The sequence below is a fragment of the Notamacropus eugenii genome, chromosome 5 (assembly GCF_028372415.1).
Source record: "Notamacropus eugenii isolate mMacEug1 chromosome 5, mMacEug1.pri_v2, whole genome shotgun sequence".
Taxonomy (NCBI): Eukaryota; Metazoa; Chordata; class Mammalia; order Diprotodontia; family Macropodidae; genus Notamacropus; species Notamacropus eugenii.
The window spans coordinates 461,228,818-461,246,616 of record NC_092876.1 but is presented as its reverse complement, the minus strand read 5'-3'; the positions used below and the strand labels follow the sequence as shown (position 1 = coordinate 461,246,616).

Below are 17,799 nucleotides of genomic sequence, written 5' to 3'. Positions count from 1 at the left end.
TATTTTACTCTTCAGTAAAATGTGGTAATGGCCTTTAAGCCATCCCTTCTAATTTGAAATCTATTATCTTATGATATGCAGAGTGAACTTAGGCATGCTATCCACTGATGTAATTACCACCCAAATAACACCTGCTTTACACCATGGGACCCCTCCAGATGAATGGTTTGGGAGTGTTTCTAGATTAAAGTGGGTCTCTTTTGCACAAGTTAAATTTTGCTTGAAGATATAGAATTTATGTCAATAGCTGTAACTAAAGTGGTAAATGTTATGTTTTTCTGTGTGAACAAAAATAATTTCCCAGTACCTATAACCCAAAAGTTCTTTCTACTAGAGGAAAACCAGGAGTTTTAATTAATCTATAATATAGCAACTGCAAAAACTCAAAAGGAAGAAAGTGTAATGTCTTGTGGAAGAACAAGTTATGAGCAAATTGTACTGGTTTATTTACAGTTGCAATTTAAAAACAGTAACACAAACATTTTTACATTAATATTATGGAAAAAATCCCATGGCTGAATTAGGCAAAAGTCAAAGACTTTGGGAAAGTTTTGTAGGGGACCAGGAAAAGGTAAATGTAATACAACAGTCGTAGGGCAGGATTATAAATACCAAGCGTGCCCCAGGTGCAGTGTCATGCAAATGTCTTCAACAGTTCAATTCAGTTGGTTTTAGATAGTAAAGCAAATTATTTCCTGAATTAAAGTGCCTCATAACCACTTGATTCCCATTAATATTGTTAGATTCTTTTCTCACTCCTCGAAGCATTGGTTTTATATTTTAAGACCTGAAAGAGTCTATGGATCTGCTACCTTCCTTATGAAAAAAAGGATTCCACAAAGTCATTCCATGGCCCCAAACACAATCTAAGGCTCCCCACCAAATGTGTTCAAAATGGATCAAAAAAGATCAACTAAGAAAGCAGCAAAATAAAGCAGATCACTTTATGTTTCACTGCATCAAAGGGGAAGAAAAATTTTTTAAAAAACAGCTGAACTTTTGAAAAACAAAGTACCCAAAGAAAACAATATTAAGAAGGACATGATGATAAGGCATCGCAGCTATGTAGCACTCTGATTAGTAACTTTTATTTAGTCTCATCACAGAACACAACCTCAGATGAGTGTAAAACAATGCACACTCAAGCACACAGGTTTTGAAATATACAAAACCATATCATTCACTTGTGATGGAGACCATTTCCACTGCTCCAGTTTTATTCTTTTCAATTTGAATTTCAAATTTAACCCACTTATCCTTCTAGCATAATGCTTTTTACCCATTCCATTTTCATTATTACAACTAGCAGTTAGTCTTAGCTATCCTGTGGTAATTATTAGTACCAGGTTTAGTACTGGTATCTGTAAGTGTTCAAATTATTGTGCATAGGTTAAGTGGTATGATTTAGAAAATGTTTTTACACTTCACAGTAGGGCTGCATTATTCAATCAGCTGGAATCTCCATATCCACCAAATTGGCTGAATTCCAGTCCTTTTAAGAAGAACAAGAGTAGTAAGCAAAATGTTTACTACGCTGAGTAATATTTTTAGTCTCTGATAATATTTGTGGGTAAAACCAAATGTAAGAACATTAGGTTTTCTAAACAGTTTCTATGAATAGTGTTCAAGGTCAATGAAGACACTGCAGTTATGCACACACGCGCACACACACACATTTACATGTGTCTATATTGTTACCTGAAAAGTGCAGAATATTCCCTTAAAATAGGCTGCTCAAAACTGAACTGCATCTTGTACCCTTACTCCATGAAGGTGCAAGATAGCTACTCTAAAGCCACTTGGTAAATGACCTTGATACTTGTACAAAACCAAAAATGCAAAAGAAAATTTAAAAATTTAAAAACAGTCCTGAAATTGATAATAATAATTTACCCTATCTTAAGCCTGCTACTCAGGCACTCCCAGGAGTAAATAAAATGTCTCAGGTTAGTATTCAGTATGGAAAGTGTGTTCACACCTCTCCTGGTCTTTCACTATTAGCTTTCCAAGGCGTCCAGAACCTTCATAATCTGTTGTTTTATGGCTTTGGTAGCATCCCCTGCATTTGGAATCAAATACCTACAAGAACAAAAACTAAATGTTAATACTTTCATAACAATAATGCTTATTCTTCATAACACACCTAATAAGACTGAGATGTTCAATTATTTTTTCAAGGAAAAATAAAGAGCCACGAAAAGTTCAGTAAGAATGTGTGCAGGTCAGCACCAGCATCATTTTAGTTGACTATAAAACTGAAACAATACTAGGGAGCTAATCTAGCAAGTACAGTTTATTTTCCCTATCTCACGACAGGTTCTACATTGCAATAAGACATTCTAATGTTGCCAGTCAGCTCTACTGTGAAAGTCTGTATTGCACGCACAACAGTGTTCAACTAGGCAGGATCTGAAAGCATTTGATGTCAGCCCCTTTTGTGAAAATATATCCTTAGGAGGTCAAAGACAAAAGGAAGGCCTATGTACAGAAATATTCACAGAAATAGTTTTTGTGGTGGCAAAGAACTAGAAGCAAGACGGATAACCACCGATTGGGCAATAGCTGACACATTGTGCTATAAGAATGCAATGGATCAGGGATGGGGAACCTGAAGACACAAGGCCATATGCGGCCTTTTAGGCCCTTGGACTTAGCCTTTTGACTGAGTTCAAATTTTATAGAAAATATCCTTTCATTAAGGGGATTTGTTCTGTGAAGTTCAGATTCAGTCAAAGGGCTGCACTTGAGGACCTAGAGGGTCACATGTAGCCTCAAGGCCACAAGTTCTCCATGCCTATAATGGATAGTACTGTGCCATAACAAATGGAGAACTCAGAGGATTTAGTGAAAACTTGTATGAACTGCTGCAAAGTAGAACCTAGAAAACAATTTCCATAATGACTACATAATGTAGAAGACACCACCCACCAAAAGACATCAGAACTCATATCAATGTAGTGACCAACCTGGACTTCAAAAGTATGAGAGTGAAAGAAGTCTCTCATACCTCCAAAAACTGATTCTACAGATGTAGGTTCTTTTAGAGGGGACAGTGGACAGCGCAGGGACGTGAGAGGGTTTAAAGAAACATAATGATCATTACAGAGTATACATATACTAAGGGAAGTTAAGTATCAGATGCTACAAACAGCATGACTGAACAATTTACACATGAAATAACCCCTGACTGAAGCTGAAAGCCAAGATGACCGATATAACTTTTAGGAACTTAACTCTTCCAAACCACCTTTCAATAAGCAGTTGCTCAGGCCTGTCTTCACTGAGATATAAATTATTAAATGTAATCAAGCCTACAGCAGCTTAATGTCCCAGGTAGAGGAGAAAGAACAACCAACTCCACTTTAAAGTATTGTTCAATTTAAAATGTACAACTCCCCAGACACTGATTTTAATCATTGCTCTCAAGTATCTAATGAGCAAATAAAGTTCTTTGGTTCCAAAGAAGTATAATAAATCCTAATTCTACAGAAACGACATGCCAGAACGGACATAGTCCAACTCTGTATCATGGGAAACCATATTTGTGTCAACAGTAGTTACTGGGGGAGGAGGGAAAAGCAGAGAAATGTGAACACAAACACTGATTGTTTAAATATCTTATTGTACCACTTTAATATAACAATATGCTTGAGAATCATGTCTTCTTACCTTTCAACTGCCAAAATCTCTATTCCTGAAGTACTGCTGTTTCCATACTTGAAGGTAATTAGCTCAGGGTGTTTTTTCTTGGATGTGATTTTAACGACAGAATTCAGTGCTTGCCGAGACTGTATATAAGCCAATCCTTTTCGTGAAGGAATTTCCCTTAAACAGTACATGTGTGTTGCAGTAACCAAAAGATGACTTGAAAGGAAAAAGTAACCAAGTATTAGAAAAAATATTTTCACAAATTAAATCAAAATCGATGCCACCAAGCATCCCTTTTGCTAATACACTGTTTAAATCTAGGAGAGGTTAATTCTGCACTGGCCAGTCCTAGCAGAAAATAATTTACGAAAAAAAACTATTTTATAATTAGAGATTTTTCGTTCCTACCCCCTAAATTTTTTAAATTGATGGTCAGCTACTCCTGATAATTGGTATAACAAAAAAGACCCAACATAACACACAAATGTAGCCAAACGATGTCTATTATTAATAATGCTCCAGCTAAAATGGAACTCTTTATTCATAAAGATGCAAACAAAAATGTATTCATCTACAAACACACAAAAAATATATTTTGAAAACCTTGGACTCTAAAAGTGACAGTAACTAGTGAACAAATCATACACAGTTTATAGGTAAAGGTATTATCTTCTGCTTCCTTATACTTTGTATCAACTTTGATTTTTGACTCAGAGAACTAGAATCTCCCTGTGGCAGTATCAAAGGAAGGCTATCATTCAATATACTCTAGCATGGTACCAAAACTAGAGATGACCACAGATTATTAAGTTTTCTTAAGGAATTAAGGAATGCAATGTATTTAGGTCCCCCAATCACAAGTGACTATGGAGCAATGGTTAATAACCCCTCTGGCTCAATTAACTTTTGATACATTTATAAAATACCACAGGTGAGAGATTTTCGTTTTAAAAAATATGACACGTACATTGCAAAAGTTGACAAAAGTTATTATGGCAGATTGAATTTACATCATAAAATGGTCAGATTTAAATTTTTTTTTAGCCCACTCAATAATTTTAAGTACACATTATCATACTAACTTTGACAAATTTTATTTCAGCACAAGAAAATGTCTTGAACCAATACCTAGGAAACATGTGTCCATTTTCTTTTACTTCATTGCAAGGAAAATGATGCTTGATGTCTGGCTTGTTTATCCAGGTCTGGATGTTCACAACCTCTTTTCGATCATCATCTGACATTGAGGAGCTATCAATTTCATCTATAAAGTATTAAAATTATTATATAAATGGAGATCACTTCTCAGAAAGGCAACGTGATATAGTAAAAAAAAAAAAGCACCGAGCTTTTAGTCAAGAGAAAACTAGGTTCAATTCCATGCTGACATTCACAAGCTATGTAATTCTGGGTACGTCACTTAATCTCTCTGAGCCTCTGTTTACTCATCTGTAAAACAGAGATGATATCACCTTTAGTCCATAGCTCAAAGGCTATCCTTAGGATCAAATGAACTAATGGAAATAAAATGTTTCACAAACCACAATAGTGCTATAAAAATATTTTTAATATCTTTTCACCAACTTTTGAAAAGTGACATACTACTTACTAGTCAAGAGAAAATCTCAAAAGTACTTTGATTAGACAAAACTGAAAAATAACCCTATAATATTTCTTAAGGTAACTAATGCTATATTATATGACATTTTGGAATGAAAATCTAGTGAAAAAATGTATAAGGCTAACAAATTTTTCTCCAAACTAAAAGATCTTAAGAGTTTTTAGGTAAAGTTGTCATATAATTTTCAAAAACAGTGTGAAGTAAATTAACTTCATTGTAACAAAATTGTAAGGACATGGTTGAGCCTACCCAACAACGGGTACATTTCTCTATTGCAGGGGAGAGGAATTTTTTTCCCCATCAAAAGCCACAGATAGTACCTTAGGGAAAGTAAAAAAAAAAAAAAATTTAATCATCACTTAAGGTAAAAAAAATTTACTTTTTAAGTTTTTAAAGAGAAATATGTCTAAAATTATGAATAGATAACATTAAAATCTATTCAAAAGTAAAACTACTAGATAAAAGTTACCTAACTTTTTATTTCATCAAGATTAACACTATCACCTAATAAAAATTCCCTCAAATTCCCCACCTTAAAGCTTCTGTGGTTCACCTTCTTTCTTCTTTCCATTTACACCGTGCTAAAATAATTCCCACTGTCTGTGCTCTTAATCTTATTATCCCTTCCTGTAAACTTCCAAGACCCTTTTTCTCTCTGCTGGGTCTTTCCAATTTACTCATAAATATGTCCAAGTCTCATCAATTCTAAAAATGTTTTCCCCTTCTATTCCTATCTCATCTAGCTGCCATCCTACATTTCTCTTCCCCTTTATAGTGAAACTTCTTTAAAAATAAAGTATTCGGCGATTAAGTAGTCCATACTAGAGAGGGGATTGGGAAGAAAGGTACGCTAATTCTCTGTTGGTGAAGTTATGCATTATGCCACTATTCTAGAAAAAAATTTGGAACTATACAAGCAAAGTGACTAATCTGCCCATCAATGATACCTCTACTGAGCACATATCCCTAATAAATCATAAACAGACAGGAAGTATTCATATATATCAAAATATTCAGAGTACCACTTTTTTATAGTAGTATAAAACTAGAAACAAAGTGGGCTGCCATTGTTGGGGATGGGGGGCAAAGGGGCAGGATCCCTGAACAAAGTGTGATAAATATCACTATTGTGCCATAAGAAATGATGCCTGAAGAATTCAGAGAAATTTGGGAAGACCTGTATGAACTAAAATATAGTGCAGAAAGAACCAAGGGAATAATATACATGAAGACCACAATAAGGGAAATGCTAAGGAAAGACATCAGAATTCAGAAGAGCGAATCCCCAACAGATCTGTGAGAGCTAACGAAACATACTTTTACTACTCTTGGTAGAGAAATGGTAGACTGGGTCCAGAATGGTGCACATACTAAGAGAAATCAACTGTTTTTCTTTGTCAAAAAGGAGAGTTTCTGGGTGGAATAGGTAAAGAAGTAATTGGACAGTGATACAGATATAGATATAGATATCAAAAAAACAATAGGACATTTTTTAAATAGTCTAAATTTCATGCCCCGCCAACCCCTTCTACTCTGACTTTTCTTGCCAACACTCTCCTGAGACCGCTCTCTCAAGGGTCATGGTGGATGTAACTGACAAATCCAATAGTATTCTTCTAAGTCCTCATTCTTCTTGTCGGCAGCATTTGACACTCACCCTCAAGAATTACAAAATATCAGTTGAAAAGGACCTCAAACTACTCTAAAATATTTCTAATCAATGAGTTTCAGTAATGGAGAACACACCACCCTCCTGGGGCAGTTCATTCCATGCTGGGAGAGCTTAATAATCACAACATTTTGTTTTCCATTTTGAGTCTCTGTGTGACTCCAATTTACTGTTCCTGGAGCTTTCTTCCTCAACATTCCGCTCTTTGCCCTCTTTTCTCTCTCTACATATGACACTTTCATTTGCTCCCACACCATCTCTAACATTTGCCAAACACACACCTGTTATTTCTACCCTTCCTGAAAGTTCAGTTCAAATTCTATGTCCTTCAGGAAACCTTTTCTGATCTCTGATAGATATATTTCTTTGATTTCACCTGTTTTATGAACTTCTGGTTCCCTAGTAATTACCTGTGGATGTCATATCCCCTGACTAGCCTGTGCTCCATAAAAATTGAGTCCATATTTTATCTAAACTTCATTGTCCCCCTGACACCTACCACAGTGCTCAGCACAAAGAACATATGTTTAAATGTAATGATAGTCTTGGCCTTTTTTTTTTTTTAATTCCCAGTTCCTGGCACTTAGTAGGTGCCTAATAAATGTTTACTGATTAACTAGGTAGATCTCTAATATTTGCTGAATTGACATGAACTGAAAAGAGTAAAACAGAGATGTTGTAGATGGATAGTTAGAAGAGGAAAGAAAAAAAGAGTTTTAAGAAGCAACACCTCCGCCTTGTGGCTCTTTGGAGTAACTATTGCTATGGACACATGGTAGCAATCACCTGGTATCAACGCTGGCTGTCATCTATTGGTTACAAGAAATAAAGTACTGGGCCAGCTGTTCCCAACTTCTGAATCAAACTATGCCCATATCAAGCATATTATGCCCAATCTTACTATATATTATGTAGCACAGAGCAGTAGTGCATGTGGATGACACCTAAAGAATTCCAAAGCGTGGATGTACCTGTGTCGTATTCTTCTTCATCCCCAATGCTGAATACGGGCTTCACACCACGGTAGGGCTTGCCCAGTCTGTCACTGCTACTCACATGTCTATAATTATTGGAATTTGGAAAAGAAAATAACCGTTTAAGATAACAGTCATGCAAAGTTTTCCCCAAACACCATTTTAACATGCAAGCAAATATGAATTTTATGCACGCAAGAAGAGCCCATAGTTTCAGAAAAGCTGTGTCAAAACTGAAAGGAGATAAGCAAACTACGTTAGTGAAAGTGGAGTATAGGGTTTATTTGCTAAACTAAATGTTCTCAAAGCTGTAAGAATGAAATTTAAACAAGTTAAACATTCCTTCTAAATGCAATCCCAAGTTCCTGACAGTGGAATCAAAGGTTCGAAGAACAACGAAGCCAACTGGGCATTTTCTTTCTAAAACACAAAAACTGGTGGCATGTTGGGAAAACTTGGTTTTGTTTACTTTTTTTTATTCTTAAAACTTTTTTATGGACATAAAAAATTACTATGAGGACTAAGGTTCTCCCTCAAAACATGGCAGCTCCAATCTCATTTTTTATAGAGACAAATAAATGTGCACACAGCCTAGATGAACCTATAGGATGGAAGTTACCTCTAAAGTGTGTGCGCGATATCAATGACCTCTATAAGTCATCAAAGTAAAATCAAAGCACTCCATCAACTATATATTAGTCCACACTTTTGAAGAAGCAGCATCATATTTTTAGAATAAAGATCATTTACTATAAATGTACACTCTAGACTTTCACACTTTATCATATTTTGCAAGATGTTCTTGTATAAAAAAATTTGGATTAGACTCTCAATTAGTTTTCTTAATTGTGTGTGGGTAATTCTCTAACAAGCACTAAATGAGGCTATAAGTAGAAAACCATTGTTCTAGTCCCTTATTTTCCCAAAAGAGGCTGATATTTTAGACTATATACAATATATTGCTGAACAGGAAACCAATGGGAAGTAGATATAATATTGAACCAAATGTGGGTCAGATGTCCCCCAAACTTGAGCTTGGTTTGCTACAATCCCAGCATTAGACTCACTGGCCTCATCAACAACACCTAAAGCAATAGTGGCCTTTCCCACACGCTGGGGACGAAGTACAATCACACATGGGTGCCGGGGAATTGGTCACTTCTCAGTGCACAGCTATTCTTGTTTCCTTTCAAAGAAATTTTATATTAAGTTCATATCAGGTTCAACACTACACATTATGAATACTAGATAAAAAAGCTCCTGTGAACCACGAGAGTTTTTTAAACAATGTGTCTCATACACTTGGAATTTAAGACAAATTAAGTGATCTAGAAATTAAAGCAAATCTTCCTTCTCATCACCCAGTAAATTTATTGAGGTAGAAGCCACATCAGCAAAAGAGCTTCAGGGATAAAAATCTCATCACAGAATCATAAGCTCCAAACTAAAGCTAGAGGAGACTTTGGAGATTATCTAGTATGAAGCCCTCATTTTTAAGTAACTTGCTTAGTCACAGGAGTAATAAGCATAGAGCTAGGATTTGAACCAAGGCCCTTGATCCCAAACTAGGACTTTTTCCTACTATACCACACTGTCTGGGCTTGAAATCCATGTCATAAATCTTTTGTCAAGTTTTCTTAAAGGGAAGAAAATGATATTGCCAAAAGCCAAGGCTTACATCCCATTTTAAGATCTTTTAGTATATTTTTTAAAATAGAAAGCATTGATTTTCTTTTGATTAAGCCATTATGAATTTTTTTTTACAGCCAACATTTACAAGAGTAACAATCAGAAAATAAGCATGAGTAACACTGACAATCCAAAAGCAGATTCTTCATCTGGACAGTCCAAATATGTTTTGCAAAGAAAAAAATGGAACAAAATACTTTGGGTAAATTTTAAAGATATGTCAGTATTACTCTTCAACTTAACACCTTAATAGAATATCAGAAGGGAAGGAATTTTTAACTAATTTCATCAAAGATGGAAAGAAAACAACTCCTGTTTTCACTTCATCTATATTATATTTTGCCCAAACTCTGATTTGAGGTAGCTTCTCTACATTAATATGTTTGTTAGGTCTCACAAATGTAATGCAAAAATTAACTGGGACAAAGAAGATCACAATTTGAATGATAAATTAGCTCACAATTTGGGAAGAATAAAGCTCAGTCAAACAAAATTTAACTAAAACAATCATCTCATAACAGGAAAAATGGAGATGACTGTATGACAGGGAAGAATGCCTTTAGAAATAAAAAAAATTAACCAATTATGGTGTTAAAAGAAGTGATTTTTCAAAAAAAAGTGATTTCTCTAGGAAAATATTTGGGTTAGCATTTCAGAATTATCTTATATTGGCACTATGCCAAAAAAACCTTTAAATGCGAAGTTTAAAAAAATTAGGAGACTAGCTTCCAAAAGGTGTGTTACCAGAAAAGAGCCAGCCCTCTTTAACTGGTTTATATTCACAAAGTAGTAAGCTTCATTATTCTAAAAACTAAACTTCTAGAAAACAATAAATGATATCATGGAAATAGAAAAAAAAACCAATCAGTCATAGGCAGAACAAATTTCTTAAGTGCTATTTAATTCTTCTATTGGCACTAGGTTGGACCAAATGACCTGGAAGGTCTCTCCCAACTCTAAGATTCTATATTAGATTGCACACTTTCAAGAGGTGGAGACCATGCTTTATCAATTATTTCTCCTACAAGCTGGTACTTTTAAATTCTGTTTCTCTCTCTCTCTCCTCTCTCATTTACTTTCCTGTAAGCAACATGCTTATACCTCAAAGCAAAAGATGGCATGTATGATCACACTGGTGTACTCAGTCTTCAATGCAAAGTGTTCATGAAAAATTAAGTTCTCAAGAGAAAATGGCATAAAAGGAAGAAGAACCAAACCAAAGAAGCATGCATGAAATAAAAAATCAAAAGCACCAAGCTAATACAGCCCAAAGAGCAGTGCTAGACAAATACTCAAAAAGCAAATGAAAAGAGGCTACTGAAAAACTGAGCTTTTTAAAACTGCTACCTGGAATCTCAGGTTATGTCAGTGTCACTAATGCTTACAAACAGTGTGAATCGTGCTTAAAGACAAGCATGGCTTAGTTGGACTCTTCTACCCATGGCTTACCGCTCTGTACTTGTTTTGTCTGGCCAAGGAAGATTGAAAGACATTCTATAGCAAATTAAGGCAAAGGACAGAACAAAACAATTATAAAAAAAATTAAAATCTATATATATTTGAAGTGATCAATTTTTCCAATACATATCATCATGTGAAGAAATCATTATGAAGAAAGGTTTTGATATTCTCAAGTAGAAAGCAAAGCACAGGAAAACATGACAGTGTGGGCAGAGACGGGGAGGGGGAGGTTCAGAGGGCTGACGAGAGAGATAACTTATTTACTCAAAAGACAAACCATATCCCCAGAGAATGTCAGTAGTAATTACATTCCTATACCTAATAATATTATCAAGAAGTTGTGAACTAACCAAGGCCCAAAGATTAGACTCGTAAGAACAAAAGAAACACTGTGAGACCCGTTACTTAAACAGCCAGATCTAATAAAATAACCTTAATACAATCATTACTCCATAGGTATGGATATTTTATTTTTTACTAACAAAAATAAACCTATAATCTAGGTTGCTATTTACATTTATTGCAGAAAAAATACACTTGCACGAAGTGCCATATTTCTAACATTCAAATTTTTCTATCACTTGATTCAAATTTCCCTGGATATTGAAAGTAAAACCTAATATTAAGTGCCTGTATTTTCAAGAGAAAAGTTTGCTTAGAAACATCCTTTTTTGTTCTTTCGCAGCCATTTTTACAAGGAACATAACAGAAGAAATGAGGGTTATGAAAGATTCAGACAACAAACTAATTCAAAACCAAAATAAGCAGAACTGAAAGAATAATTTACAAGATGACAATGATATGAAGAAAGTGAACAAACCTCGGAACTCGAATCAAAGCAAGTCACAATAGTGACTTCAGAAGAACAGATAATGGAACACAGCCCCCACCCCTTTACGAAGAAGGGCTGGATTAAGGGTGTCAGAAAAGGGAAATGTGCTGACCTGTTTTGTTGGACTGTATGTATTTGTTACAAGAAAGGGCAGAGGGGGGACAGGAGGGTAGTCAGAGAAGCAAAAATAGGACATCAATAAAATAACTTAAAAATGCAAACAAAAATCCAAGAAATAACATTTTGCTGCTCCTTGGTTAAATTCAGCATGTGCATTTTTTAAAAGTAAATTTAATTATTATTTTTAATAGACCCTCCCTTACCTTTCAATTTGTTATTTCAGTCATTTTGGGGTGATGTATGACTTTTAGCGACCCCTTTGGGGTTTTCTTGGCAAAGATACTGGAATGGTCTGTCAATTCCTTTTCCAGCTCATTTTACAGATGAGGAAACAGACAAACAGGGTTAAGTGAACTGCCCAAGGTCATACAGAATGTAAGTGTCTGGGACCACATCTGAACTCAGGAAGATGAGTCTTCCTGACAAAAATAAATCCTGAAATTATTTAAATTCTATAAATAAAGTTCTGTGAATAATTAAACTCACAAACTCCAAGGAGTAGGTCCATGTTTTGTTTAGCAAGGTAAAACTTCCTAGGTTAGAAATCTCTAATAAAGGAATGTTAGATCAAGAACTGGCAAAGATATTTCCCCAAAAGCCAGGACTCTTTCTACTGCCCATAAGATAGTGGAAAAGTATCCACTACATGTAGTGATATGGACGTATTGTAGCAGGTGGTATTATTTTAATGAATAATAAGTTACACCACCTATCTACCCCATTTTCAAGTTTTAAAAGATTTTAATACATAAGGTTTCCCTAGTTATCTTGTAATTCTTCACTTTGCTGTATACTGGGCATTCCATGCACAATCCCTCTTTTTGTTGCCAAAGAGGGGATAAACTGTGAGCCAAAATTTATTCCATGAAACATAATATGGAGAATTTAGTGGAATAGGATCACTTAATAAAAATGTATTTAAACAACTTTTCTGGAGTATCTTCATTGACTGAGGTATGTCTATGTGCCAATCATAGATTGTAGGTCTTATGTTACAGACATAAATCTGGAAGGAGTTGAGAAGTAATCCAATCCAACTCCCTCATTTTACACATGAGCTAATTGAAGCCTAGACAGGTTTAAGTGTGTTACGTAAGACACAAAACCAGACTTCCTTCTCCTGTATCATGTTCCTCTCTTAATCTCAAGTTCTATAAAAAAAAAACCTCACCTGTCTACAGGAGTGGATGTATTCTCAATAAAACTGATAACTTTTTCCTTGACATTCACAGATTTTGTCTTTAAAGCGACAGTCATTTTGTTTACCAATGATTTCATTCCTCGCCCATCATTTGAACCATTAGGAGAGTCACCCTGTAAGAAAAGAACTGATCTAAGGATTAAATGTCTCCTAACACATAAAAGCAAGCAAATGCATGACAAAAATATGTGGATATGGACTCTTTAAGAGTGGAAGATGGAAAATCAGGCATAAATGCCTTAAGCTATCGAAATCTATTCCTCCCTCAATGAGAAATAGTTCAAGCTCACTGGCTTCTGACCTGTCTTACCTACAGAATAGAAAGGTGTTAAGATCACTACTAATATGGCTCATTCATTTTTTCTTTTACATTTCTACTGTATTTTTTTCTTGCTTCTTCAAGTATTTTCTTTAGAAACTAAATAAATACACAGACATTAAAAAAAATCTGCTTCTATGTCTAAACCTCAAACTTAACCAAATTAATACTGAAAACAATCTCCTTATCAGACTCCTTTTTACTTTCTGGTTTGCAAATGGTTGAAGTAGCTTTAGTAGAAATTTTCTTTTTAATATACATAGCACATTCTCTTCCTAACTTTACCCTTTTATTTTTAGATAGTTGTTGGAGCAAAAGGTTAGAGGGCTTCCATTAGGTCTTTCATTAGGGCTGTGAGTTGGAAAAGTGGGTGGAGAGAAGAGCTACTTAGCTCCCAAAAGATGCTGTGAAGAATCTGAATAAGGTGAGTCGGCCTCTTCTTCCCAATCTAGTGGTTTATTGGAAACAGGTAATTTATAGAAAACAGGTTATTGCAAGAGAGTCTTCAATAACCAAATCACTGCGTAATAAATAAACTCATCCAAGTTCTCATCTGATGTAAGGGGGCATCAGCCAAATACTAAATGGCTTCTTTATAAAATGGTTAAAGACTAAATTGAGCTGATACCTCAAAGGAACTACAGGCAAATTAATTAATTGGTGCCCTGTTTATAGTTCTCCTTTGGGGGATAATCATGCATTAGGCCTTAGGTATTGAAGACTATAATTATATTAAAAAATGACTTAGGCCTAATGGATTTTCAAGGAAAAGGAAGACACACTTAAACCTGACAAACTTCTGAAACTTTTTTCTATTCAAGGTAATAACTAAAATAGACTAAGAACATATCTGTACAAAATCAGAAGACTTCTATTAAAACAAATTATCATGTGACTAAATGATTACGATTCCCTATAAACAGAATGAACCTACTTAATGAATTTGTTAATCCCTGGTCCTCTTTTCTAGACATTTTTCCAGCTTTGGCCACAATCCCTATGCAGATACTTACATCGACAGAGGAATTTACGCTATTCCTGGAGCCGGAGGTGCTAGCAATCCAGTGGCCATAACCATTTTCTGGCCCATCCACATTTATGTCTGCTAAGTGCTGCTGGAGTGCTTGTGGGAAAACAAAAGAAAAACTAAAGTATCAAACCCTTTGAAACACAGTTATTACACAACTAAGCAAATATGATACAACATTGGTTCCTTACATACATATGATCCCCTCTCTGCAGACAATATTAAAACAGTATATAATTTAAAGAAAGCCCCCTCTCCCCACTAACTTCCTGTCCATGTGCCATGCATGCATTACAGAGATTTTTAACACAACTCTGGTGAGTTCTACCTTTTCCCTTTCTGGTTTCTGTGAGCTGCCCATAGGTAACCTCAAGTAAATTATCTTACAACATAACATAAAGAATTCAGGGGAGATCTACTGCTGCTTTTCTTTAAGGAAGGAAAAGTCAAGCTAGCCTTTCCTATAACAATTTAACAACTTTCAAAGTTAATTATTTTTTAAAAATCTCCAGTAAAAGCAATGACTGGTGCAAAGCCTTAGCTCCATTCTGTAGCAGGACAACAAATACAACAACGAGAACCCCTTGAGAGCAGGGACTGTTTCGCTCTCTTTCTATCCCCAGCACTTAACAGTATGTGGCAAAAACAGTGAGCATTTAATAAACGCTCAGTGATTCATGCCATTCTCCGTCCAATATCACTTCTGCTGTCACTCCAAGTATCCTCCCTTCCCATATGCCAGAGGTAAAGAAATGAAATATTAAACTTACCCATAAATCCTCCACTGGCAATGCTCACATATTCTTTGTTTTTCTGTCATGGGAAATAAATATGAAATTATTTTTAAATTCCCCACTATTCAAAATGCTAATGATGTTGTTTACAAAGTACATTTCTAGAAATACTACTAGCATATTTGTTTTGCCCTTTTTAAAAAGAATCTAAAAACAAGATCCACAGAGTTAAATATTAAACTGCCAGTTTTCTTCTTGATATTCACAACTTTTACACAAAGGCTTAGGAATGTGTTTTTTGGGTTTGTTCTTTTTTTCCCCACTGAAAACTGTTACTTCCGAAGGGTAACAGTTCAATGTAAAGGCTATATGATTTAAAATATACCACAGAACCAAAAGGCTCAAGAGGAATAACCAAAAAGAAATCCTTCCTCATAGCATCTTTTAAACCTTTCAAAATACTTCCAAAGGCCATGGTATGAATGCAAACCATACAAAATGATTTAATCTCCCCAAGTTTTCCTCTAATTGCCAAAGCATGACTAGTACCAGAACATTTATTGAATGAGAATCAAATGCGCCCTAGAAAGGAGAATAAATACAGGGAAGATGGCCTGGGGCCCTCATTTTAGTCACTATGTGCATCTCACTCCATCCAAGAATTCTGTCATCTAACCTTTTCCACACAGTGGGTCAGTCATTTTCTGATTCTGTCCTCCAATCATTTTTACACTTCAGCGAATGTGAGACCGCAGAGGTGTAGCAATGCATTCATGAGCCACGTTCTAAGAAGTTCTTTTATGTTCCCACACTCCAGAGAGGATCTACCTGCAAGCTAGAAGCCTTTCACTAGTTTTTAAAGGATTTTTTTAAAATTGTAAACATAATGACTGTCAGTAAAAACAACCAAAGAAATATATGAATCAAAGAATAAAAAGTTAGCTCAAATTCCCACCCTTAAACAAATTAATAGACAACAAACAGGCAAAGAAAATACTTTCATTCTGTCAGCTCAGAGACCTGCCGAGGTTCTACCTCTTTGATTCTTTTTTCCTTTTTTTTTTACCTTACTATATCCAGCGTGGATACAGTTAAATTCCACTGATTCTGCTTGGCTGTCACCTCAAATATAGGTGCCTCCTTTATTTTATTGTGTGTTTGATAATGATCTTCTAGGGCAACATAAAGTTCTGTTACCTGAATATACTCTATCATTAGCATATTACTGGGTAGTTCAGTCATTCTCTTACTGGGCATGTATGTTATTTCCAAAGTTCTGCTATTCAAGATAGAACAGCTATGAGAATTTTGGCAAGATTATGTCTTTCCCCTTCTTATGATGCTCTTGAAGAGTAGGAACAGAACGAATGGATATGTCGGCTTTATGACTCTTTCTATTACCGCACCACTCTCCAAAATGCTTGTACCAGGCTGTAGTTCCAATAAAAACGTATTGAGGCTATCATCCAGCCAATATTGGATTTTATTATTTTTGCAATCCTAGTAAATGCAAGTTACCTATTGAGTAAATTAAGTAATTTGAATTTGTAATTATTAAGGAGTCTGTGCATCTTTTTGTGTTGTTATTAACAGTTTCTATCTCTTCTATCATAGATTATCATATATTTCCTGGCTATCTTTTTGTCCTTCATGTGCAAATGATTGATAATATGTTGCAGTCTGCTTGTCCCCACCCCCACATTTCTCCACTGCCTTTTGGGTTTATCAAAAATTTTAACTGTTAGGAGACCATGGTATTGTACAATCTAGAACTACAGTATATAGAATCACTGACAGCATAATGCTGACAAAAAGAACTCTGAAGGTCAGGAATCACTGAAAATGTTGCCCAATTTCCCAACTGCAATTTAGTCTGCTTTCTTTTCTTCTTATTCAATTCTGAACTAAACTTATTGTCAATCTGCAGTGATTATTCAACATGACAGCATAATTTAATGGATCACTCTTCAAAATGCATGTCATAGTCTGAAAAATACAATTCTTTATCTATTTGGTTTTCCTCTGGAATGCTGTTAGTCCAATATCTTCTGAATGGTCATGGACCTCACTGAGGAGCAAGTAACTGAATTCTGATGCAAAAAAACATGACATCAAACACACACACACCCACCCACACGCACCCCCCCCACACACACCCCTCAAAGGGGTTTGCAACTATCAGGCAAGATATCCTCCAAAGAGCACAAAATGAAATGGGGTTTCCTGTACATGTTGTTCATCCAGATGTCCTTGTTTATGCTTGAGAGAGAGAGAGAGAGAGTGTGTGTGTGTGTGTGTGTGTGTGTGTGTGTATGTAATTTCTTATATATGCACTCTAGAAATACTTTCCTTCCACATTACCAATTCCAATTGTTTTGAAGCATGAGACAATGTCTCTCTGTTCTCACATTCTCTTCTGCCTCGGCCTCCTTAACTCTACTTTCTCCTGGTTCTCCTACCTGTCAAAATGCTCCACAGCCTCCTTCATGGTTTACCATTCTCTT

The 17,799-nt window shown here is 35.4% G+C and overlaps 1 protein-coding gene across 4 annotated transcripts in view; it reads right to left on the bottom strand.

Moving 5' to 3' along the window:
* Window positions 1-422: 422 nt before the first annotated feature.
* Window positions 423-17,799, bottom strand: part of TBC1D23 (TBC1 domain family member 23) — a 44,295-nt gene continuing 26,918 nt past the window's right edge. For 2 of the 4 annotated variants that reach the window (XM_072615390.1, XM_072615389.1), the window contains 8 exons: window positions 15,332-15,374; window positions 14,548-14,657; window positions 13,186-13,328; window positions 11,051-11,095; window positions 7,910-7,998; window positions 4,777-4,912; window positions 3,670-3,864; window positions 423-2,079 (listed from right to left, as the gene is read on the bottom strand). In XM_072615390.1, coding sequence (XP_072471491.1) covers window positions 1,998-2,079; window positions 3,670-3,864; window positions 4,777-4,912; window positions 7,910-7,998; window positions 11,051-11,095; window positions 13,186-13,328; window positions 14,548-14,657; window positions 15,332-15,374 — 843 coding nt within the window. In that variant the 3' untranslated portion in view covers window positions 423-1,997. The remainder of the gene's footprint in view (window positions 2,080-3,669; window positions 3,865-4,776; window positions 4,913-7,909; window positions 7,999-11,050; window positions 11,096-13,185; window positions 13,329-14,547; window positions 14,658-15,331; window positions 15,375-17,799) is intronic. The other 2 variants (XM_072615393.1, XM_072615392.1) reach the window with 1 other exon arrangement.